This window comes from Gossypium hirsutum, chromosome A01 (genome assembly GCF_007990345.1).
Source record: "Gossypium hirsutum isolate 1008001.06 chromosome A01, Gossypium_hirsutum_v2.1, whole genome shotgun sequence".
Lineage (NCBI taxonomy): Eukaryota > Viridiplantae > Streptophyta > Magnoliopsida > Malvales > Malvaceae > Gossypium > Gossypium hirsutum.
Genome location: NC_053424.1, coordinates 109197288 through 109223560, shown reverse-complemented (window position 1 = coordinate 109223560; position 26273 = coordinate 109197288). Strand labels below are relative to the sequence as shown.

General features: G+C 34.7%; 1 protein-coding gene across 1 annotated transcript; it reads left to right on the top strand.

The window, feature by feature from the left end:
- Positions 1-2672: 2672 nt before the first annotated feature.
- LOC107925446 (NPC intracellular cholesterol transporter 1) lies at positions 2673-25132 on the top strand. The gene is made up of 39 exons (XM_041112787.1): positions 2673-2826; positions 3381-3457; positions 3767-3866; positions 4102-4209; positions 4339-4455; positions 4575-4725; positions 5444-5691; positions 5870-6058; positions 11925-12001; positions 12124-12241; positions 12756-12839; positions 13622-13717; positions 13829-13930; positions 14073-14141; positions 14635-14730; positions 14805-14912; positions 15052-15165; positions 15304-15387; positions 15724-15852; positions 16428-16626; positions 16730-16873; positions 17430-17473; positions 17665-17748; positions 17830-17898; positions 17998-18074; positions 20053-20122; positions 20276-20425; positions 20694-20759; positions 20961-21105; positions 21207-21271; positions 21382-21447; positions 22122-22215; positions 22623-22659; positions 22781-22838; positions 23013-23123; positions 23409-23476; positions 24022-24088; positions 24176-24244; positions 24848-25132. The coding sequence occupies exons 1-39, from the start codon at positions 2785-2787 to the stop codon at positions 24890-24892; spliced, it is 3837 nt and encodes a 1278-aa protein (XP_040968721.1). The 5' UTR covers positions 2673-2784; the 3' UTR covers positions 24893-25132.
- The last annotated feature ends 1141 nt before the right edge of the window (positions 25133-26273 follow it).

Here is a 26273-nt window from a genome sequence, read left to right as displayed (position 1 = left end):
TGACTTTGGAAAATCATCAAAAATTGGATAAAAATAATTAAGGGATTAAATTTATATGTTTAAAATCCTTAAAGAGTCTATTTTCAATAGAAATAAGTGGGAACATCATCCGAATCTCGTATGATGAGATAATTAATTCTTTGTGAAGAAGGGTCGGAACTGTCAGACAGCAGAACAGGAGAAACTTTAAAGAATAAACTGTACTTATTGGATAAACCAAAAATTCTGAAAATTTTATGGTAATAAGATAAGTAAGTCTAGTTTCAGGGAAAATTAGCGGATCTTAATTTCGAGTTCTGTAGCTTAAGATATAAATAATTTAGTGACTATGACGCAAATGGACAGTTTTGAATATACATAAGTAAATAGTGAAATTATTGATAATGTTACTTGTTGCATGTTATATAAATTAAGGATGTGGAATGGAGAGGAGGAGGAAGAAAATATGTATGAATATTCAGCTAGCATGGCTAATTTGTATGTTTTAGGCTCATGGACTAAATTGAATAAAAGTAAAATTTTATGGGCAATTTTGTAAAAAAATGTTAGAAATGACCAATTTGCATGAAATGAATTATTTTATTATTTAAATTACAAAATTGAATGAAATTATTAATTTAGCTCAAGATCAGGGAAAAACATGTTTTAAGGATTAAATTGAAAAGTGTTGAAATTATGGAAAATTCTGACATTTTATAGAATTCATAGGTTGTTATCAATTTGTGTGAGAATAACGGCTGGAAATAAGGATTAAATTGCAATAATTTTATTTTATTTTAACCTAAGGATGAAATCGTCATTAATTAAAAGTTTAGAGGTAAAATGATAATTTTGTTTAGAGCATTAGTTGAATGTATTATAACACGAAATAAATGAAAACGACGATCAAATTTCTTTATAAAGATCCGAATGACTTGAATACGAGACTTGAACGTGGAAAAGAAAAGATATCGGATTAATGAAATATCTGATAAATAAATCGGTAACTCCGGTAATGCTCCGTAACTCTATTCCGGTGACGGATTCGGGTTAGGGGCGTTACAGAGGTTGAACTTTAAGAAGGCAATAACCTTTTCAACCATGAGCTGATCACATTTTTTATCTTAATTTTTATTGAATAATCATTAATTAAGTAATATTTCCCCTTTTATTATTTAGTTATGCATTTTTCTCTGGTTTTTAATACATTTTAAAACCATTTACAACGTTATATCTTTTATCTTATTTTTACCTTATAGAATTAATAACAAAACTAATAATAAAAAGTATTAAAAATTACTTAAATATCAAAATTCTGTTCAGTTCGACTATCAGTCTAGTTATTATTATATTGCTTTAGCCCTCAACCTTCAAATTTTAGTCAAATTATTATTATTTTTCAATAAAAAAGTTGATTGGACTACTAAAATTTTAACATTTTGTGGTAGCCTGTTTCCGCTTCATTACTAACATGGCTAATTTTTTAAAGATTTTATAAACTTTTAGAATTTTTAATTATTTTTTATGATGTACATAAGGATTGTCACACATGATGCGATTTTAGTATCGTTGGAATTTTTTAGGTCAAATTATGCTATTAGACCATGTACTTTGCATAAGTTATGAATTTAGTACATGTCTTTGATTTGATCAAATTTAGTTATTTTGCTTTTTGAACCAATCAAGTTTCGTTCTTATACTTTTTAAATTTTGAACTTTTAGTCATGACTAAACAATAGTAGTTAAATCTGTTTGGTTAAATTATGCTATTAGTCTTATATTATGCATAAAGTTACACATTTAGTCCATGTTCTCCAACTAGATAACTCTTAGCCACTGTATTTTTTGAATTATAAAATTTCAGTCTCGATGCAAATGGCAATTATTAAATCTATTTACCGATATTTGTTACTAACATATGAAAAAAACAAATTGACATGATATTACACATGTGGTAATATATTTGCCGCATCACATTTTGAAAATAACATAACTTAATGAATTTAATAGTTACCATTTGGTTAGGACTAAAATTTTTAAAATTATAAAATTCTAGAGATTGAAAATGACCAAATTAAAAAATATGGGGTAAATTCATAACTTATACATAGCTAATAACAAAATTTAACCAAATTTTAATGGTCCATTCAACTTTTTCACTCAAAAAAATAATTTCATTAAAATTTGAAGGTTGATGAACAAATTGATTAAAAAAGAATTAAGACAAAAATGAAAAAAGGAAATAAACATTATAAGCTAAATTTATTATTTTATCTTTTTTAAATTTTTTACTAAACATGTCACGTAAAATAAAATAGTGTGGCTAACAATGATAGGTAGATGGCCACTTTGCTCCAAAAGAAAAAATTAAAGATCGAATTGAGTAAAATTATAAATATTAAAAATTAAATTTGTTATTCCAATTTAATATAAAACACGAAAATGAATATTTACTAGCACAATTTTAACTGAAGGACTATTTTGTTATTTTCTATAATGTATATATACCAATTTGCTATTTCTTTAACTAGGATAACTAAAATGCAATCAAGTTATAGCATAAAGACTCCTATGGAGTTTTATTTTTTATAAAAATAAAAAAGTTTACCATTTTGGCATTTTCTACATTAATTTGTCCTTTGTTAATTATGTGTAATAAATACGACTGTGTCTTTGTACAGGTATTTTTCTTTGTTTAATGGCAATTTCCTACCTCGCTTTCGTCCTTTTTAAGTCATCACGCAAAATTTGCTATATTTTCATCTACTAACTAAAACCTCACTCTTCGTTCTTGTAAAGTTAAGGATGAAGTTTCCCAGTTTTCTCGCTGCTTTTTCTCTTCTACAGGCAAGAACCTGTTCTTTGATCCTACTTTGACAAGCTGTTTCTTCAACTCTTTTTATTGAATTTAAGGGTTCCTTTTTTGTGATGATACCGTGACCATGGATTTCTTGGTTTTTCCGAATGAATTGTTTTTGTGTTGTTAAATTACAATGCTATGCTACAAGGCGCTAATGGGTTCACTATATCGTAGTTGAATTGGAACTTTTTAGTTTCTACTTGAGATTTCATTTGGGTATTCCGCTATTTATGGTGCAATTCTTACCGTTATTGCTATTTATGGTGTTTCTTCGTTTTTTTATTATTTGTAAGCTGTTTATTGTTTGATTTGAAGTGAAAAAAGGATGGCCAAACGCTTACAAGATGGAGCTGTAACTTTATCGACTTGCGTTTGACTTTGAATATCAGATTTTGCTCAAAAAATTAGAACCTCAGTATTTTTTGTTCAAACTGTGAAGTTTTATATATAATTGGCTGAAATGGATATAGAAGCTTGTTCGTACAGTGTTAGAAGCCCTTTATACTCACTTTGTGTTAATTAAATTGTTCCTTTTTTCTAGTTAATTTTATTGATGCAAGGACTGTGCGCAGAGAAGACTGATTCTGGTGGCTTTTCAGTTTCTTATCTCACTTCGGGGTAACGCTTTTTTCAGTCTCAAAGCTTGATGTGTGTTTAATATCTGCGATTTGGTTAATATGTGCTGTGTACAATTCCCAGCTTTTTACAGCACAATTCTTTTTAGTTCTTTTGGACTGCATGTTTAGTTATTGAGCCTATCCTCCAGAATATTTTTCAGGTCTTGCAATTACTAAGAGCTGATTAATCTCTGATGGCAACCTTCTTTTTTTTTGTTTATTTTAATTTTAATTTCTTGTCACAAGGTTGTGGTATTTTCTGCCTCATTTTCTTTTGTTTGAATTGAAACACTTGTGGTCTGTTGGCCAGGGAGAGGCATTCCGAAGAATATTGTGCAATGTATGATATTTGCGGACAACGAAGTGATGGTAAAGTTCTAAATTGCCCATATGGTTCTCCATCTGTGAAGGTGAGCAACTTCTTGCTTGTTCATTTTACATTTTTATTGCTCTGTTTTCTCTGATTGTTTTCCCTTCAAGTATAATTTCTGTCACTTAATGTTTTATTTGTTATGTTTCTTATATCTTTATTTCATTCTTTATCAGCCTGATGAGCTGTTTTCTGCCAAAATTTAAAGCTGTTCTGACACTGTTTTCTTCTTCTTCTTCTTATGTTCCTTATACATTTATTTCATGCTTTATCAGCCTGATGAGCTGTTTTCTGCCAAAATTCAAAGTTTGTGTCCATCAATAAGCGGTAATGTTTGTTGCACAGAGGATCAGTTTAACACATTGCGGGCACAGGTTCAGCAGGTAAAACCTTTATGATGATACCCAGGGTAAGGGTATAATTTCTTTTTGGGGGTGCTTGTAGCTTATCTGCTGTATTGTATCCATTAATCTGCTTTTCTCCCACTATCTGTAACGTGTGCTATTTGTCAGGCCATTCCTTTCCTTGTTGGTTGTCCAGCGTGCTTGAGGAACTTCTTAAATCTTTTCTGCGAGCTTTCATGCTCTCCAAATCAAAGTCTATTCATCAATGTGACTTCCGTTTCAGAGGTTAGGACAGGCTAACGAGCAAAGGCCATTCCATGCTTTTGATTTAACATACCTCTTGTTTTCCACTTTATATGTCTAACGTTGTTTAACTGATTCCCATTGTTTTATTAATTTGTCAGATTAATGGCAACTTGACAGTGGATGGCATCGACTTTTTTGTATCTGATGCTTTTGGAGAAGGGCTTTATGACTCCTGTAAGGAGGTAAAGTTCGGGACCATGAATACACGAGCCATTCAGTTCATAGGAGCTGGGGCAACAAACTTTAAAGGTGAATTTAAGTTAAGTGCATGGCTGAAAATTTATATTGCCAAAACAGTTTGCCAAGTATCATCTGACACCCATTAGCTGAGTATTATTTATACATTTAAAATTTGATTTAAGCATCTTTTCTTTTCTGAATCAACAGTCTTGGCATAGAAAACAAAAGTGATTTTTCTGTAGAGTGAATTAAGCAGTATGGAGGAAGTTCAAAATAAAATGGTATTATCTCTTGATTGCTTGGAGGAAATCCTTCCTGAAAAAGCTGAACTTTATGGATTTCCTCTTGGGTCTTTGCCTTTTTTTTTTCTGCAAAGTTTGGGGTGAAAGATAATAAAGGATGGGTTGGTCTCATTCATTTCCTGCAGTTATGTCACTTCATGATGGACAGAACTTATGCTACAGATAGAGTTGGAATATATAGTCTTTACCAAAGAATGAACAGTTTGTTGGATTACATCACTAAGTCAATGGAGGTTGACTTATCTTCTTTTAGCGACCTGCTTAAACCCATAAAACTCATGGTTCTTCTCACATCAAAGAATTTGGCTGCTGGGAAGCAATGTGCATTTTTCTTGTTAATGAAACTAGTTAAAACTATAATTGAAGATACTTCCTTCTATATTATGTGTGGTCCAGCCGAATCCTTTGTAGTATATTTTCATCACCTGCTTATGACTTTTAGCTGTTCTGCAATAGTATTTTATTAATATGTTGATTCTTTCCAGAGTGGTTTGATTTTATTGGTCAGAAAGCTCCTCCTGGGTTTCCTGGTTCACCTTATGCTATTGATTTCAAGTCTACTGTTCCTGATTTATCTGGAATGGAGCTGATGAACGTTTCTACGTATTCATGTGGTGACACCTCTCTTGGCTGCTCTTGTGGCGATTGTCCTTCATCACCTCAATGCTCCAATTCTGAACCTCCTTCACCATCGAAAAAAGATCACTGCTCAATAACTATTGGACCTATTAAGGTCTAATTGATGGCTTTCCTTTAGATAAAGTTATTATGTTTTAGTTTAAATGACTTAACGACGCTAGTGCATACTGCATAACACTTAAACCTCATGGCTGAATCAGTTAATTTCCATTTGTGAAAAGTTTTATTGACGTATGTTCTGTATATATAGTGATATTGACTGTCACTTGCAGGTAAGATGTATTGACTTTGCATTAGCTATAGCATATATCATATTGGTTTTGGGACTTTTCGGATGGGCATTGTTTCATCGGCAAAGAGAAAGGATACTTGCATCCGACAGGGAACCATTACTGAAGTCAGCAGATGAAGATGAATCAAATTTGTCTAACATGCAATATGATGTGAACCTTGCTTTGGAGGTAAATGATGATTATTACTTCCCTTATCAGTACATGGTTGACTTGGACATTCTCATAGTATGGTGAGTTTGAGTTTGGGAGTTGCATTAAAGAGCAATTTACCTTTTCTGAACCTGAGTAGCGTTCAATTTTATTTTTTCAAAAAAAAAAAAAGATTCTTAGGAGTTCCAACGGGTTGTGTTGCTGTCTGCTGCAATTGGTATTCTTATATTATTGCCAATCTTTAATTGATGAAAAATAGCAATATGTTAGCTATGTTCTAAATATATCTTTTCTTCCCTCTTTCTCATTGAACTCCTTCCTCCTTTTCATTTTAACATCTTTGTTACTGTCACTTACAAGTAGAATTCTGTTTACCTGTTCCCATCTAGGATTTTGAGATTACAATATGATATTTTTCTGCTTTGAAATGTTGCAATATTTGGGTGTTTCTTTTTTGCAACTTAGCTTTATTACCTGAAAGATTGTTATTATTCTGCTAATTAGTTTACACCTATAAAGAGAGGAATTAACACAAACAAGGAAAACAATCCCTAAAAGACAGTAACTTCTTAAGAATCAGTGACTGAGATTAGTTTCTATTTACAAGGGAACTCCTAGTAATAAGGTAAGTTTTCTGTCCTTAATCTTAGGAATACCAACACTCCCCCTCAAGCTGGAGTGTAGATGTTTATCAAACCCAGCTTGCCAATAAGTTCCTCAAACATGTTTCTGTTCAAACTTTTAGTTAACACGTCTGCAACTTGTTGTCTAGTAGGTAGGTAGGTGATGCACACTTCTCCTGAGTGTAATTTTTCTTTTATAAAGTGGCGATCTATTTCCACATGTTTGGTGCGATCGTGATGCACAGGATTATGTGCTATGCTGACTGCTACCTGGTTGTCACAGTACATCTTCATAGGCCTGTGTAAGGCACTTTTAGTTCCCCCATAAGTCTTTGTATCCAAACTCCTTCGCATATACCATGAGATAGTGCTCGATACCCTGCCTCCGCACTGCTGCATGCTACAACAGACTGTTTTTTGCTTCTTCACGTCACGAGGTTACCCCAAACATAACTACAATAGCCACTTGTAGAGTGTCTATCGTTAACAGAACCTGCCCAGTCTGCATCAGTGTAGACTTCCACATTCTGGTTGGCAGTTTTCTTGAAATGCAGGCCTTTACTAGGAGTCCCTTTCAGATACCTTAATATTCTATATGCAGCTTCCAAGTGCTTCTCTCTCGGGGCATGCATGTACTGACTGATAACACTTACACTGAAGGCTATGTCTGGACGGGTGTGAGATAGGTAGATGAGTCTTCCTACTTGTCGTTGATATCTCCCCCTGTCGATTTCTTCTCCATCCTCATTAGTTCCCAATTTAAGGTTAAATTCCATAGGGGTTTCGGCTGGTTTGCAGCCCATCAAACCAACTTCTGACAGTAGATCAAGAACATATTTCCTTTGGGAGATGGAAATACCTGTTTGGGACCTTGCTACCTCCATACCAACAAAGTATTTAAGATTCCCCAAGTCTCTCGAACTTTGTACCAAGGAATTCTTTCAACCTCACAGTTTCGCTTGAGTCATCTTCTGTTAATATGATATCGTCCACATAAACGATGAGGATGCAGCATTTTCCCTTTTCCGAGTGCTTGTAGAACATGGTGTGGTCTGCCTGCCCTTGAATATAATTTCTACTGGTCATAGCTTTTGCAAATCGGCTGAACCACGCCCGTGGAGATTGTTTCAGCCCATACAAGGACTTCTTCAACTTACACACTTGGCCTTTGCTTTCTTCAAACCCGGGTGGGAAATCTATGTACACTTCCTCACTTAATTCCCCGTTGAGGAAAGCATTTTTTACATTCAATTGAGTCAAGTGCCAATCAAGGTTGGCAGCAAGAGATAGGAGGACTCGAATGGTGTTTAGCTTGGCAACCGGTGCAAACGTCCGTCGTAGTCAAGACCATAAGTTTGAGTGAAGCCCTTAGCCATAAGTTGAGCCTTGTATCGGTCAATACGGCCATCGGGTTTAAATTTCGTAGTGAAGATCCATTTGCATCCTACTGTTTTTTTTCCCTTAGGTAGATCCGAGACTTCCCATGTTTCATTGTTTTTGAGGGCCTTCATTTCTTCCATCACAGCTTGTCTCCACTCAGCTGATTCAAGAGCCTCTTCTATATTTTTTGGAGTTTTTACAGAATCAACATTAGTCACAAAAGCTTTGTAAGACTTAGATAAATTTCCATAGGACACAAACCAAGAAATAGGGTGTTGAGTGCAGCTCATTGTGCCCTTTCGAACTGCAATTGGAAGATAGATGGATGGTGACGGAGGTGAGACTTCTGTTTCAGAACAGTCCTCGGTTGGGGATGCAATTGGCACTGTTGTATCAGTTTCAAGAGAACGATTCCGTCGAGAGTAAACCTGTATTTCGGGAACCTGTTTTTGCTGTTTTCCTTGATCAGGCGGCTGTTGTACTTCGGTGGTGGTATTGTTATTGGGAAGGATCGGGCTAACTTCTTGCTGCACAGGGGAAACAGTCTTTAAATCTGGGATTACCATAGCACCTTGGTTGTTAGGCTTGTTTGTGATAGTAGTGGTAGGATCATGAGGTATAATGAGGAGAGTATTAAGGGTCTCATCTTCATTGAAAGTCTCCCCTTGAAGATGAGATGTTGCAAAGTATGGTTCATTTTCAAAGAAGGTAACATCCCGAGAGACAAACATTCGGCGCAAGGTTGGTGAGTAACACTTATAGCCTTTTTGTGTGGTTATGGACAAAAAATTTGCAACCAAATATTTTGGCTGGAAGATTAGGAACACGAAATAGAGGAAAGGACTTTAGAAGGATATTTAGAGGTGTTTGGAAATTGAGGACCTTTGCTGGCATTCGGTTTATGAGATAGTAGGCAGTGAGGACAGCCTCTCCCCATAAGTATTTGGGAACATTCATGGTGAACATAATGGCTCGAGCCACAGCAAGGAGATGTCGATTTTTTCTCTCGGAGATCCCGTTTTGTTGAGGAGTGTCAGGACAAGAGCTTTGGTGTATGATGCCTTGGTCAGAAAGGTATGGGCTTAGGACAGAGTTAAAGTATTCTCTCCCATTGTCAGTGTGGAGAGTATGTATGGTAGAGTTGAACTGGGCTCGAACCATTGAGTGAAAATTTTGGAATACTTTGGGTGTTTCAGATTTTTCTTTGAGGAGATAGACCCAACATACCCTAGTGTGATCATTAATGAATGTTATAAACCACCTAGCCCCCGTAATATTTTTTACTCGGCTGGCTCCCCATAGGTCACTGTGGATTAATGCAAATGGTTGGGACTAGATATATGGTTTTAATGGGTATGGCACACGGGTATGTTTGAATAATTGGAAAATTTCACACTTCAAGGAATTAATACTTTTATTTCGAAATAACAGCGGAAGATGTTTCTTCAAATACAAAAAGTTTGGATGCCCTAACCTACGGTGCCATAACATAATCGTGTCCTCTTTTGAAGTGGATAGAGCCAATCCTCCTTGTGTGCTGTCTTTATTCCAAACATATAGTCCATCATCAACTTTAGCAGTGCCAATCATCCTCCCCGATTTCTGTTCCTGTATCACACAACCAATTGCGAAAAATTTAGCAAGAAGTTTTTCATCCTTAGTAAGTTTACTGATTGAAAGTAAATTGCAGGACAAGTTTGGGACATGTAGGACTTTATCGAGAGAAAAATTCTCTGTTATTTGTACTTTTCCTCCTCCAGCCACAGGTGAGTAAGAACCATCAGCTATGCAGATTCGGGACTTGTCATGACAAGGGGTGTAGGTGTGAAACAAAGTGGAGTTACTGTCATGTGATTGGAGGCACTCGAATCAAGTATCGAAGAGGATTGATTATTAGATTCAAAGGCAATATTGAAGGCAGTACCTTGGGTGGCTAGAGATCCATGAGCAGTGGAAGTACCAAGTATCTTATGGAGAGTCTCAAGTTGGGTTTTGGTTAGGCGAACATCGAGAAAATCATCTGCAGCAGTGGAGGATAACAGGGCAGTCTTATTATCCTTCTGTTTTTTTTCAGGATAGCCATGGAGTTTGAAGCACTTTTCTTTTGTATGACCAACACGGTTGCAGTGGTTACACGATGGTCTGGTTGATCCAGAATCATTTCCAGTATGTGGTTTTTGTGGCTGTGGACCTCTGGAGATGAGGGTAGAGGTCTCAGTAGGCCGGTTGCCAAGAGTTGTCACATGTTTAGGTTCCTTTGAGTCTTCCATCATGACAAGACGATGCTTTTCTTCTCTTCTAACTTCTGCAAATGCTTCACCGATGGTTGGGAGAGGTGATCTGCCCAGAATTCGGCCACGGACCTCATCTAACTCACGGTTCAGTCCTGCTAGAAACTCATAAAGACGTTCATTGTTGAGGTGAGTCATAAACTTGGTATGTTCCAAGCCTTCACCCCAATCTGCCTCATAGTAATTTTCAGATTGTTGTAGTAGTGAGTTACTTCGAGTGTCCCTTGTCGGATGTCCTTTAACTTAAGCTTTATCTCAAATACTTGAGAGGCGTTTCCAGGATCCGAGTAGTTTTCTTTGACTGCATCCCACATGTCTTTTGCAGTTTTGAAAAGGAGATAGGTGCGGCTTATATGACCTTTCATCGAATTAATTAGCCAAGCCATTACAATCGAGTTGTTGAGTTCCCAAGTGGCATAAGTCGGGTCAGCTGTGGTTGGTCGTGGAATTTCTCCATTGATGTATCCTAATTTGCCACGACCACGAATCACCATAAGGACCGATTGAGACCATTGCACGAAGTTCTTCCCATCTAGCCGATGATTGGTGATTATAAGGGAGGAATTAAGTTCACCTTGAGTGATTCCCTGATTGACATTCTGAGTTATTTGTGAAGTCTCAGTTTCAGACAGAGTTTCATTGACATCACCCATGGGAGGAGGACTAAACCGGAGGGATTTTTAGGAAGGGAGATTAGAGACGAATGAGCAGGATCGAATGAATCCTAAAGCTCTTGATACCATGAAGAAACTTAGAAAAAGATTGTTATTATTCTGCTAATTAGTTTACACCTATAAAGAGAGGAATTAACACAAACAAGGAAAACAATCCCTAAAAAACAGTAACTTCCTAAGAATCAGTGACTGAGATTAGTTTCTATTTACAAGGGAACTCCTAGTAATAAGGTAAGTTTTCTGTCCTTAATCTTAGGAATTCCAACATTACCGTCTAATATTACTATTCTATATTATTGGCATTTTGGCATCAGTTAAAGTAGTCAAGGGCTTCATTTTGAACTTAACAATTATCTTATTTCCAGGAACCAGTTCCTAAGAACTTATGTCTGGTTGCCTAAATCCTTGGGATTATATGTTTTGTTTTATTAAGTGCTGGGGATGTGTATTGTCTGTTTGCAGACTTTATTAGTATCTTTTGGGATTATATGTTGTCACTCTCCTGTTTCTTCAACGTTCAGTACTCATGTTAAACTCTGAGATTTTTTTAGCATAAAACTCATAACTTTGTTCAGTTACTCATGATTTTGTCCCTGATCTGTTAATATTTGATTGTCCAAGACTCCAACTGAGCATTTGGTATGCATTGAGGAAATGATCTCCATTGTTGAGTAATGATGATTATTGAAATACTGGATTTTTCATAAGATGTCCTAGTAGGCTGCTGAAACTTTGCTTTTTTAATGCAATTATATTGGTTTAGCAGTATAATGTTGCTTTTCATTTTATTCAAAATGATTTTTAGGGTTTTTCTTTTTTCCTGTTTTATTATTCAGCTTGTTATATGTCCTCTTAAAAAGAACTGGGTAGACTTTGAGGTTTAGATGTAATATGTGCCTCTTTATCTTGAAATCAGGGACGTGGGGTGACTGAGCAATTGAAAAATGGGGCACAACTCTCCTTTATTCAAGGATATATGTCAAGCTTTTACAGGTAAACATGTGCATAATTAGATTTTGTCTCACATGCGAACGCAGAATATGCACATGCATATGCATATATCTAGATAATTAAATATATAGCATGTGCTAAATGTTTGGTTTTGCTGTGTCCAGGAGTTATGGAAAATGGGTTGCTAGAAATCCTACACTTGTACTGTGTTTATCATTGGCAGTTGTTATTGTGCTATGTTTTGGTCTCATACGTATCGAAGTAGAGACAAGGCCAGAGAAGGTATGATAATTCATCTTTATCCTAGAAACTATTGTGAGTTATCATCAATGCCTTAGTTCTAATCTTATTCTTGTGCCTTTCTCTTTTTCTAGTCCATCAGTTGGGGTGGGTGGGGGTGGGGACTGTTACAATCTTGTGACAACATTTGTCAGGAAACAGATCTTTTTCAATTTTACTAGAAATAGTTCTTTGCTGTAATTAGATCTTTCTTCTTTTGATTCCTTGTGCTTTTGTAATTCTCCTGTTTTAAGCCCATTGTAGACCCTTTTCATTTGTCTGCTCAATTTCTTGTATCGATTCTAAAACAGGGGAAAGGAAAATTGTTTTTCCATATATTTTTTCCATTCCTAAATATTTGGATGAGAAGCTGTTTGAACTTAAAGTATCTTTTTGGTACCTGACTGCCCCTTGGATAAGCTGTGAGGACATGTATTGTGTGTGATCATACTTTCTGTTTGCTTTATACCATTGCTCTTCTACATACTATCAAGCCTTGACAGATGTTATCATATAGTTGTGGGTAGGCCATGGAAGTAAGGCAGCGGAAGAGAAACAGTTTTTTGACAGTCACCTTGCGCCCTTCTACAGAATTGAACAGGTTCTTTTCATTTGTTTTTCTTCATTTATGATATGATTTGTTTTTCCATATTCAATCCCCATCCATCTACCCCATTCCTTCCTGAAATAATGGAAGGAATAAATGCTTTCAACAATTAATTTGCCTTTATATCCTGTATAAAAGAGGAGAGAAACTATTTCTTGCCTTCCTTGAGCTCTGTTCCTTAGTAGACTTTATCTTAAGATTCTTTTAGAAAGTTCGAATTGGAAATTATAGGTGACAAAAGTTATATAGTTAAGCTTAAACGTCATCTTAGTCTGTTTGGTTACAAGGTGCCTTAATATGCCTGACTAAATGTCAAATTGAAAACGGACATCTGAGTGGAGGAACCTAGAAAGCCACACACATAAAATTGTAATGCATATTTTAGGGATTTTTTTCATCTGACAATTATATAAGCTGTGAGGTAGATGCTATCACTTTAGTTACTTGCTGATTGAACATCATTACGGAAAGGTTAGGCATGAGCATTCAAGTTTAATTTCATATCTCAAGACTTTAATGTTTAAGTTGATCTAACTATACTTAAAAATTTTCTCCACTTTTTGACTTGATCGAATTCTCTATGCCAAAAGTTGAAGATTGAGTGGGAGAATAAATATATATATATTCTTGTTAACTGACACACATTCTCTATTTCTGTATCTTTGTCTCACTGTTTATCTGTTTGTTTATATCTCAGTTTAATGGAATTGAGACACCATCTAAATTTATATTAAAGCAATGACATTTTTCTGAAACTTAATTTTTTTTTTATCCAGCTTATATTAGCCACTTTGCCTGATAAAACACATGGGAAGCCACCGAGTATTATTTCAGATGATAACATCCAATTGCTTTTTGAAATTCAAGAGAAGGTACAATGCACTTATTGCTACTTTTCTGAGTCACTGATATAAGTGAGACATCACATGTTTTGTTTTCTGTTTGCATCATCTTATTTGTCTGTTCTTGCTGAAAATTGACAGGTTGATGGAATTCGTGCAACATATTCTGGTTCGAAAGTGTCTCTGACTGATATTTGCTTGAAGCCTCTTGGCCAAGATTGTGCTACTCAGAGTGTTCTACAGGTTTTCTTGCATTTGTATTTGCGAGTCTCAGGGTTCAAGATATCTATAGTGCCTTTTGAAATTAAGTAAAAAGAATTCGAGTTACCTCTTAGCTTTACTAAAGCATAATCATCTTTGTTTTTGTTACTTGACTTTCCACTAGTATTTCAAGATCGATCGGGAAAACTTTGATAACTATGGAGGAGTTTCACATGCTGAGTACTGTTTTCAGGTAATTATTTTTTATCTCTATGTATTTGTATGTGTAGGTGGGCATGTGCATTTGTACTTGTATTTGTTGTCTCTGGATAATCATGGAAGAAATCAGATGTTTCCCTGTTGGCATGCAATTCTATTGAATCCATCCTCCTTTCTTTTCCTGTCAGATTTAAGTTTACTCCGATGTTACTTCTGTTTTATGATGTCAATTGGTTTGAGGCTTTTGCCTTAAGGTTGAGGCAGGAATTGGGATTGATTGCTCAGTTTAAAACGACAAAGCTCATGTCATGATTATGAAGGCTTTTCATTTTGATCATAGATGAACATTTGAGGCCCACCATAACCAGCCACACTGTGAAATATCTGTTGTATGTCATTTAACATAGTTACTTTTCTTCGAAGTTAGGAACACCTATGCTTGTTACTGTTAGCATTATATTTATGATGATTCTCACTAGGATGTTTATGATGTCTTTGATTTTGTCTCCTTTGTTCCCCTCTTTCAGCATTACACTTCTTCAGACACTTGTTTGAGTGCATTTGAGGCTCCACTTGATCCTAGCACTGCATTAGGGGGATTTTCTGGGATCAATTATTCCGAGGTAATTGCTTTTTATCCTTTCTTGCCTTTCTGAGTGCATACTTATTCTTTAATACTCTTTCATTTCAAATTCAGGCTTCTGCATTTGTTGTGACCTACCCAGTTAATAATGCAATTGATGAAGCAGGCAATGGGAATGGGAAGGCAGTGGCTTGGGAAAAAGCTTTTATTAAGTTAGCAAAGGTACAACTGTTCATTTGTTTCTTACATTCTCTTGGATGTGGATATTCTAGTGTATGGATTATCAAGAGGAGCTGCTATAATTGTGCAGTCAGAGGGAAAATGTCTTACTTACTCTTGGATGGTTGTATGGACATGACAGGAGGAGCTGCTACCTTTAGTTCAGTCTAGAAATCTTTCTCTTTCATTTTCATCTGAAAGCTCAATTGAGGAAGAACTGAAAAGGGAGAGCACCGCTGATATTATAACAATTGCGGTAAGTTACTGGAACTTGTTCTTTTCTCAGCAGTCAACTTTTCCGAAATGATTCTAGTTATTTCTGTATCTGTTTTTTTACTTGTCAAATATTTGTTTGTTTCGTATTCCCTTTCCTCCTAATTTAATTTCATTTCAGGTAAGCTATCTTGTGATGTTTGCTTACATATCTATCACATTGGGAGATGCATCTCGTCTATCTACTTTCTATATCTCATCCAAGGTATTTTTCTAAGTTTTTAACTATTTCTTTATATTTAATTTGATGCACACTAAAAACTGTTTGGTTTGTTAGCACTTTCCATGTCTACTATATGTCTCTTTGATCACCTAGTGCCTAATGTTGTGGTATTCCTGGGTTCTTTTACTCATCATGGGTACATTCATCAATAGAGACAGAAATTTCCTCATGCATGCCTTTGTATATTTCTTGTGTATATTATGTCCATGTGACATAGATTCTTGTCATAAGCTATTTTCTGTTGAAATTGAATAAATTTTCTTGTCCTTGGGGCAATAATAAGTTTCTGTAGCTTACCATTCATTTACCGTTTTGCAGGTCTTGCTTGGTCTTTCAGGAGTTGTTCTCGTCATGCTCTCTGTTCTTGGATCTGTTGGGTTTTTCAGTGCTTTCGGGGTCAAGTCAACATTGATCATAATGGAAGTGATACCTTTTTTGGTTTTGGCTGTAAGTTTTCAATCAGATTGTTTTAAATGGCATTCTTGTTTTAGTTATTTCTATGAGATAATTTGCATCCTAGATTATAATAACAAGTAGTCCTGAGTTGATCCCTATTCTCCTTCTCCCTGTCAACAAGTCTTTTAGACTTTACACCTGCTGAGTTTTTTACATTTGGGTTTTACTAATTTAAAGCAAAGGTTTCCATTCATATGCATACATCGAACAGTTTATTCCATCAGTCAATACTTCACTGTTTATTTATTCTGAAACCGAAACTTGTATTCTTATGATGGCTTTATTCTCAATTTGTGGTCGTAATTGAGGGGGCAGACATGTGTCCATTCTAATGCACCATAGAAAACAGACTATAAATACACTTTGTCATAGATATCTGTCCCTAGTTTTTATATTTTGGTCTCTAATATGCTGCCCACTTTCTTTAAATGTGAACTTATACATCCCGTTAGACATTCTATATGATTTTTTATTTTTAGGGTTTGGCAGTGATTATTATGTGCTTTTAGTTTATAAATTCTTTGATATATTTCTTTTTCACTTCTCATTCTGTTTATTTTAATTAGGTTGGAGTGGATAACATGTGTATACTGGTTCATGCTGTAAAACGCCAACCATTGGAGTTACCTTTAGAGGAACGAATCAGTAATGCCCTGGTTGAAGTCGGTCCATCCATAACCCTAGCTAGTTTGTCTGAGATTCTTGCATTTGCAGTTGGAGGTTTCACTCCTATGCCAGCATGCCGTGTCTTTTCCCTGTTTGCAGGTCTAATAACTTGTGCTTACATTCATTATCTTGTAACTTTAAATTATCAACTCCTTATTTGGCCTTAATCTCTCTGACTCTGTTTTTTTTTTTCGTTTGTTAGCTTTGGCTGTTTTGCTGGACTTCCTTCTACAAGTTACTGCTTTTGTTTCACTGATAGTTTTCGACTGTCTGAGGGCTGAAGATAACAGGATTGACTGTTTTCCGTGCATAAAAATTCCATCATCTCCTGAAGAGTCTGATGAAGGTTGTTGTTTATGAATTCATTATGTATTGTTTGCTTTGAATGTCTAGTACAGCTCTAAGGCTTTGCCTGGTAGGGTGGAAGGAAAACTGAAAAGGTGAAAAATTGAAGGAAAAGAAAAGTAGAAAGAAATTATGTTTTTCTTTCCATCACTGTGCTTGGAAGGAAAGAACGGAAAATGGAAAGAAAAAAAATTGTTTCCATTCATTGCTTGAGTTGAAAATTTGTAGGAAAGAAAATGAAGATTCTAAAAAATGCATAATCTTGTAAAATGTACACTTAACTTCAATCTTTCTCATTTTCTCTCTTCTTATCGTTCCAATCTGTAAGGATTTGTTCTTATGCATTAGGATGAAAAATGGTCATCTTTCTTATGTTCTTTCTTCCCACTTTTCCTTTCTATTAAGCAGACTCAAAATTAATTTTCTTTCCACTTTCCCCCTCCTCTTTCAATCCTTTCACTTTTCCACTCAACCAAGCACACCTTAAATTTTTATGTGAACATTCTTCTACATTGTAATCCAGCATTTATACTGACCAACCATTTTGATGAATTTAGGCATGAACTCAAGAGGATATGGACTTTTGACAAAATATATGCAAGTAAGATATTCAAAGTTACTAGCTCTGAATTATATCCAAGGCATTGTTATATCCATTGGTTGGAAGTTGGGTTCATTGTGTTGTCTTGACGAATTTATAGCAAGCGAATTTCTTAATGAACTGTCACAGCAAATGGTATATGGCCTATTATATGCTTTCGTGTTAACTCCTGAAACCCTTTGATACTGTAGGAAATACATGCCCCCTTTCTTGGACTTCGGGGTGTCAAAGTGGTGGTAGTTGCCGTCTTTGTTGCTTTTGCTTTGGCAAGCATTGTAAGTTATTTGCATTTTGTGTCAACTATTTCCCCCTAATTGATTTTTCATCATTTAAATAGTTGTGTACTTGTGTTTTAGGCGCTCTCCACAAGGATTGACTCGGGTTTGGAGCAACAAATTGTTCTTCCTCGGGACTCCTATCTTCAGGTTTGATCCATCTGGTTTGATATTTCCTTTTCATGCTGGTGTGTTGTATCTTTCCTTGTCAATCCTTCTTTCTTACTGGCCAATATATATTTGTGTTAGGGATACTTCACCAATATCTCAGAATATCTCAGAATTGGACCACCGTTATATTTTGTTGTTAAGGATTACAACTACAGGTATCGATTTGTATATTATTTCAAGTCTTTTTTTTTTCCAGTTTGATACTTGCTTTCCCCCTCTACCTAATCTTCAGTAAGTACTGTATGTTGTTTTCAAACTGGTGAATGTCACCATGCAATAGCAGTGTCCATGAGATTGAAGAATGCCATTACCATTACCTAAATGATGTGCATGATATCAGCATACATGATTTAACCTTGGTCAGACATCTCAGACGTAAGCTCTGTTATTGTTCACGTAATGCAGTTGATACACAAAAACTGGTGTACTTTAGAGTTTAGACAGACACTTCTATGCATGCAAATACACTTTCATTTGGGCTGTGTGATAAGACTTGTTCGCCTCTTTCATATGGATCACTAACTTGAGATATCATTGAAAGAGAGCTTGACTTCTTCATGATGAAGAAACTGTTATTGCTTGAGGTGAATTATCTGAGTTTGATCCTAACATACATACATAAGAGAGAGACTGCTTTTGGGTGTGAAAGATGATCTTTTAACTATCAATATTAGAAAAGCAAGAAAGGTAGATGAGAGATATTCCAGTTTCATTCTTGCTTCTGCTAGTGGGATTTTGGCAGAATTTGTTCAACTCTGTATTCGTTTATGGGGCATTAGAAATGGATACTTTTCTATGAGGATTAGGTTTAGATTTCTAGGAGTTCAAGTGTCAAATTATTAGGTCAGGATTTGCTTGCTGGCTGTGTGCTACTGTCTCATTGAACTCAACTTTTATTTTAGTATCCTGCTAGTGAGGGTGAAAGCATTCCTATCCGAAAAGCTTTTGAGTTCTTTGGTCAGAAAAGTCTAGAAACTTGGGTGATAGTGGAGTCCAAGCCTGATGCATGAGGTTGAATGTTTCTCTACCTCAAAAAATTTTCAGTTTCTCTCTATAAGCTCTAAAGGAAGCAGGTGGATTTCTCTTGGATCTTGTTGCTGCCTTCTGCCTGTCTTTATTCAGAAGCCTTGAACCTGGCGTTAGATATATGAAGGTCAACCATGGACCGGACACACATGCCCTAAGCAATAGAACAATCTAGGAAAGACATGATTGATCAAATTTTTATCCTTTGGGTAAGTAAAGCTATGCTGAAGAAAGGGTAATTGTGTAGTACAGGATCAATTCTTTATCCCTTACAGGTTGCAGTTTGCAGCTAAAATGCTGAAACTTCAAATTTCAGTCATCATTGCCTTTTGGATAATTACAAGAATGGTTTCTTTCATGGGATTACAAATTTTAGTTAATTACAGTTTATAGTTGTAATATAAGTTTTGTTAATTGTTTATATTTTGGATATATATTTAAAAAATACAGAAAAATTCACTTGTAATAAGACCAAAATGAAAATGGATGATGTTCTGTGAGAAAGTGTTGGTAATTTAGTTATTTAATGGGTAATGTGTTCACGGAGTTAGGGGAGTAAAGTTTACTGCCAATATCCAAGCTTAATTATAATGTTCTTCTAAAGCTTTATGCCAAAATCCTTTTCGTAAACGCATCTGTATTATTGGTTTTATTCTCAATCCATATGGTGGTTTGATCTAATGAGCTTTTCCACTCAGCTTGGAATCAAGAGGTACAAACAAGTTTATAGTTGCCTTTTGGATAATTAACAGAATGATTTCTTTCATGGGATTGCAAATTTTAGTTAATTACAGTTTATAGTTGTAATATAGATTTTGTTAATTGTTTTATATTTTGGATATATATTTTAAAAAATACAGAAAAATTTACTTGTAATAAGACCAAAATGAAAATGGATGATGTTCTGTGAGAGGTGTTGGTAATTTAGTTATTTAATGGGTAATGTGTTCACGGAGTTAGTGGAGTAAAGTTTACTGCCAATATCCAAGCTTAATTATAATATTCTTCTAAAGCTTTATGCCAAAATCCTTTTTGTAAACGCATCTGTATTATTGGTTTTATTCGCAATCCATACGGTGGTTTGATCTAATGAGCCTTTCCACTCAGCTTGGAATCAGGAGATACAAACAAGTTATGCTCCATCAACCGGTGTGATTCTAACTCTCTTTTGAATGAGGTAATGAATTTCTAGTAGCTTTCATTATAATATATAATGCTAACATCAAAGCACTCTGGGATGCATGTTTTCTTGGAGTTGGTTGACGCCTTATTTTATCTGTCTGTCTCTCTGACACCCTATCTGAAACAAAACAATTTATCATTTGGCCAGATATCAAGAGCATCATTGGTTTCAGAATCAAGCTATATTGCTAAGCCAGCTGCTTCATGGCTTGATGATTTTCTTGTATGGTTATCACCTGAGGCATTTGGTTGTTGTCGGAAGTTTACAAATGGATCTTACTGTCCACCAGACGATCAAGTTAGTACTTCATATGCTACATGCTAGTTTCCTTCATGTTAGCTAAATGGATTTTTTATTGATATTAAGTTCTTAACTCAAGCTCAACATTTTTTTTCTTGTTCCCTCTTATGCTGAGATCTAAATGTGTGTGAAATGCAATTTTCTGTTTAATTGTTAAACAGTTATATCCTGCTTGCATAGCATGAAGTTGATGTATTTTTTCCAGCTTGTTGAGCTATTTAGATGATTATCACTGGATTACTAAAGTAGAAAATACTCTTTCCAGCCACCTTGCTGTTCACCAGATGGAGGTTCTTGTGGCTTAGGCGGAGTCTGCAAAGACTGTACAACGGTTTTGTCCCTGTTCTCTCTCTTCCTTGTGTGTGTCTGTGGAGTTAGGAGTAGCATATAAATTAGAAATGTTTTACAGAAATAAATATATATATATTTTATGCATTATATGTACATTTGAGTTGTTATTAAGGTTCAAGGTTTATTCCAAGTATTAAACTAAAAGGATTGCGAGCGCTAACATTCTTTTAGTTGGTTCCAGTGCTTCCGCCATTCAGATTTGGTTAATGATCGCCCATCTACAGAGCAATTCATAGAGAAGCTTCCTTGGTTCCTTAATGCTCTCCCATCTGCTGATTGTGCCAAAGGTGGTCATGGGGCTTACACTAGCAGTGTGGATTTGAATGGTTTGTAGATTGGAAATTTTCCTATGCGTATTAAACTTTGTTTTCTTGCTCTTATGAGATAATAAGAGGCCTATCTTGCTTTTCTGTACACTTCTTTACAGGTTATGAGAGTGGTGTAATAAAAGCATCAGAGTTTCGTACTTACCACACACCACTTAACGGACAAGTAGGCCTATGTATTTAGTTGACTGATTGATCTCAGTATGAATTTTGAGTATTTCTAATACAACTTAAGTTAATTATACCACTTTGCTTTGATCTCGTCATTTTCCTCAGGGTGACTATGTCAATGCGTTGCGAGCTGCAAGGGAGTTTAGCTCAAGAATTTCTGATTCATTGAAGGTTTTAATCAATCATGCTATATTAATAGTTTACTTTGGCTTCCTTGATCCTAGATAAGCTTTAAAGTTCTCATGTCAAGAGGTTGGATGCAAGTTTGCTTTTCTTTTCATGGAACAAGCAGGGAAATGTTAGTGGCTAGAACACTTTTCCATTTTTGTGTTTGGCTCATCACACTCTCTGTTGCTAATGCTGACCTGCTATAGAGATGGTTTTAGCACATTTTATGTTCTTCATTATGAAGCCATGAATATTTCTTGGTCTTTCATGTTGACTGCCATGACATACTTTATGGCAGTTAATCAAATTAATTTCTTATAATGTATATGTTCTGCTTAAGTTTCTTTATTTGGAGTGTGAACCATTCTTACTGGTGGTTCTGTCTTCTATGTGTTAATGCCACTTGAGTGCATAGTTTGACTTCAGATTTGATATGTTATTGAAATACAATAACTTGATTAACGGGCTTCTAAGGGGAACATGTTTAATGAAAGGAGACCCTTTAGGGGGAGAAAGAACCCACTAATTTAATGATATGATCACAGTTCTTTTTCTACAAATATCTTCCTCGTGCTGCTGGTTTTGTGTTTGACATTTTCACATCACTTGTTTTTGTATTGCAACAATATTTTTCCTAACACCAAGTTCACTTTTCTGCTGATGTTAATCTGATGCAGATGCAAATCTTTCCCTATTCAGTCTTCTATATTTTCTTTGAGCAATATCTTGATATTTGGACGATTGCTTTGACAAATATTGCTATTGCGCTAGGTAGGTTTTCCATTATGCTGTATTGATTATTTTGCATCCATCAACCACGTTGTATTTCAAAGAACTGGTTTCTGCTCTCTCTCATGGCATCTATATTTTGTAAAATTCATTTTCACCTTTTTGGATGTGATTACTAAGTATTGGTATTTTTAGCAACTGTTTTAACTTACGGAGTTTGTATCATCTTTCACATCATCATTCTTGAAAGAGATCTGATTTTTTTTTCTCATTTTATGAGATGCTCTGTTCTTTAGCTTTTGCTGCTATGTTCACCTTTTCTTTTGTTCATTGTTCTTTTATTTCTTATTCTGTTTCCTGAAGAGGTTGTGTGTGTGTAGACATGCATACTTCATGTGTTCTCTGAATGAGTCTCTATGTGAAAATTCACAGAGTATCTTAAATTACAGGTGCTATTTTTATTGTCTGTCTGGTTTTCACATCCAGGTTCAAATTCTTTCTCTGGTCCCTTTTTAGCCTATTTGTCTGTTTCCTTAAATCTCTTTTTGCCCATTTGTTTTGGATTTCTCTAACTTTAGTATGTTACTCTTTGGTTTTTTAAATGCAGTTTGTGGATTTCTGCCATCATTGTACTGGTGTTGGTGATGATTGTTGTAGATCTCATGGTATATCTTCTGCCTTGAAATTTACAATACTGTGTCGTTTTTCAGCCTTTTTCTTTCTCCTCCCATTTTGTATTAAAAATATAATAAAGTTTCTGTAACTTTTGGTGTCCTTTTTCCTAATTATGTTTTTTTTTTCCTTAAACAAAAAAACTTACTTTCTCTCCAATTTTGCAGGGTGTTATGGCAATTCTGGGTATTCAGCTCAATGCAGTCTCAGTTGTGAACCTTATCATGTCAATTGGGATTGCTGTTGAATTCTGTGTTCATATAGCAAATGCTTTCTTGGTTAGTATCAAACCTTTACTCAGTGTAGTATGGGATGAGTAGGTAATGGAACTGCATTACTTGTATCATACATGGCTGTGGGAATTTTTTTTTTCCTTATGGTTTCTGTAGATTTCTTTGTGGTAAAAAGAAGAAATGTATACATTGCCTAATTTTGACATTTAACCTCCACTTGAACTCTAGTTCTCCTGGAACATGCAGCTGCAGTAAGGCAATTATTATATTAAACAAGGAACTGCACATTGGCTTTTATTAATTTCAGAATTCTATGCGTCTCTTAAACAGGTCAGTAATGGGGATAGGGATCAAAGAATGAAGAAGGCTCTTAGTACCATTGGAGCATCTGTATTCAGGTTTATTGTTATTTCAGTGTCCCAGTTTTGGTGTGGTATCAATGATAGCAGTTGGAAGACTAGATAAACACCGTAGACAAGCTAAATAAAGGATAATTCATCAATTTAACTGTTCTTTTAGGAACTATTTTTAGTGAATTTTATCTCTTATGAACATCTGAGGCACTATCTTAATTTATCTTTACAAGTCTTTCTTCCTTTTATTTATCTATTTGTTTTTATTTCTTGGGGACCTGGGGAAGGCAGGGATTTTGGAGGGTGGTGGTGTGGAGGGAAGTAACTTAACATATTAAAACTTCTTTCCCAAACATACCAGGAATAGAAGTTAGAGATATCTGAAAATCTTCTCTATTTCACCATTTAGAGCTTTTTTTCATTCCCATTGTTATTTTTTGTCCAATTGTTCATTTCAAGCTATTAGTTGGATAACTTTTAGTTCTCCTCTCCTACACCCATTATAGTGCTTGGTAAAGACGACCCGCTAGTTGGAGCTTGCTTGCTGAAAAAGAGTAATTGATTATTTTCATTTTGACTTCTTTTGACAGTGGAATCACCCTCACGAAGCTTGTAGGAGTGATTGTGCTTTTCTTCTCACGATCAGAACTTTTTGTGGTACCTTTCCCTGCTATCATTCAATTATTTTTATTTTTTTCCTTGATTAAGGGAATATATAAAAACAATTTTCTTCCTTTTTTGCAGGTTTATTACTTTCAGATGTACTTGGCATTGGTTCTTGTTGGCTTCTTGCATGGGCTTGTGTTTTTACCAGTAAGTTAACAGGAGGCTTCTTAATTGACTCACTCACAATCTTCTTCGACTTTATTATTCTTTGCTGGCTTTGTCAATCCATTTATTTCTAATTGGTTTTCATTGCAAGGCTGTGTTTGATTGTTAACAAGGGTTGTTACCCTTGTTACTTATTTTCTTCTTTTTGCTTTTTTTCCTATTAAAAGTTGTTATAAGTGAAAGCAGATAGTATGAAATCAAACATGACTAAAGTGCTACGCTGACAATAATTGTACCATGCATAAGTAAAAAAAATGCATTTTTATTATCCATGAGTAAAGTTTTTAAAATTTAAATCCTTGAGAAGATGTTTTGTTTTGTGAGTTATAAAAATAACAACCAAAATGCTAATCAATGAGTAACCTGGAAACCAAAGGTATGCTTCTGACACACCTTACTATATAATGTGGTTGCCGTCAGACTTGCAAATGAAATTTTCATAAAATAAAAGCAATGACCGGACATTGTTGGTGTTGCATTCCACTGTTTATCTGCTGCTGCTGCTTCTGCTTTAGCAACACAATTGTATTCGTATTAAATAGTGTACATATTGGCCATTGATATTATATATCGTTTAATTTGCAGGTGGTGCTGAGTTTGATGGGTCCTCCCGCAAGAAATATTGCTTAGATACACTTGAATTGATTGGTAGTGTTTCAAGAGAGCAGCTCTCATTTCTGCAAGTTGGTTAAAAAAAATCCTGTATGCAATGATATATATATATACACACACCACATAATTAATTCTGTAATGTTAATATCTTAATGGATAACTTTTTTTTTTCTTTTCTGGGTCAGAGAGTTGTGATGGTGTTATTATAAATACATATATCAAGCTTTTGCAATTAGGGAAAAAATGTCTTCTTGATCATCTCTGAATCGCTCTATGCTCAGATTCGTTTGAAATAATATCTGGCGTCATTCATTTTTATAATTTGATACCGTATGAAAATAGAGTATCTCACTAATACAGGCCTTTACATATTATAACAAATTATATATGGGTCTTGATGAAGATACATAACACGTTTTGGTTTATAGAAAATATTTTTGACTGTTTCCTTTAAGATTCCCTTTTTTCCAGGTGTTCAGCAGTGGGAGCTAAGATTTTGGCCGAGTTTGGTATGGCTTGACTTTGCACCAATTCAGCGATAAAAAGAAAATATGAAATATCAATCTTTTATGAGAAACTGCACAGAAACATAGATGGAACTGCTATGCGTGGGGACCATAGATCGGATTAATCAAAAGTTATCCGCAACAATTTAGTTTGAGGGAATCGTCTAGTTCAGTTCGGTTACTGGGTTTAAGGAGTGATGTTAGATGGAAAGATCCAAGTCAATTTCTTTTTTCCTTTTTATTTATTCTAATACATATCTCTTAAAATTTGTTGACAAATATGAAATTGGTAATTGAGTATAGGGAAATGCCCACTTCCTAAGCATTTCATTCTGTTTGAACGTAGTTTTCATGTTTGAGTTGTCAATTTGTTGAAGGATATAAATTATATGAAGATAGTTTTCATGTTTGAGTTGTTGATGATTTATTGAAAGGTATAAATTATATGAAAATAATTTATATGAATTTTACAATTCGAATAACAGATTGATGTAAATATCTATTTAGTTTTTGTCAATTTTGAAAATGAGCAAATTGATCTCTCTCAATAAAAATTACAAAAAAAAATTAAAACTATTTTCAAAAATTTAAAATATTTGTAAAAATTTTAAAATTTATATTTCTTTAAAAATATAAATAATATATATAATTTAAAATTTAAAAAAAAAATTCTAAAATAATAATTTTCGAGACCTAAATAACTAAATTAATTATTTAAGTTCATCATATTAAAGTATATTTTTTCCTCTTTTGCTTTGAAATAGTTTTCAAATATATATGGTTTTAAATTTATGTGCTTTTAGCAAGAAATTAATTATATTGTAACAAGGTTTTTATTTGCATGTTTAATTTTTAAATTTAGCTTGAACGATTTCACTTGACTTTTATTTCAC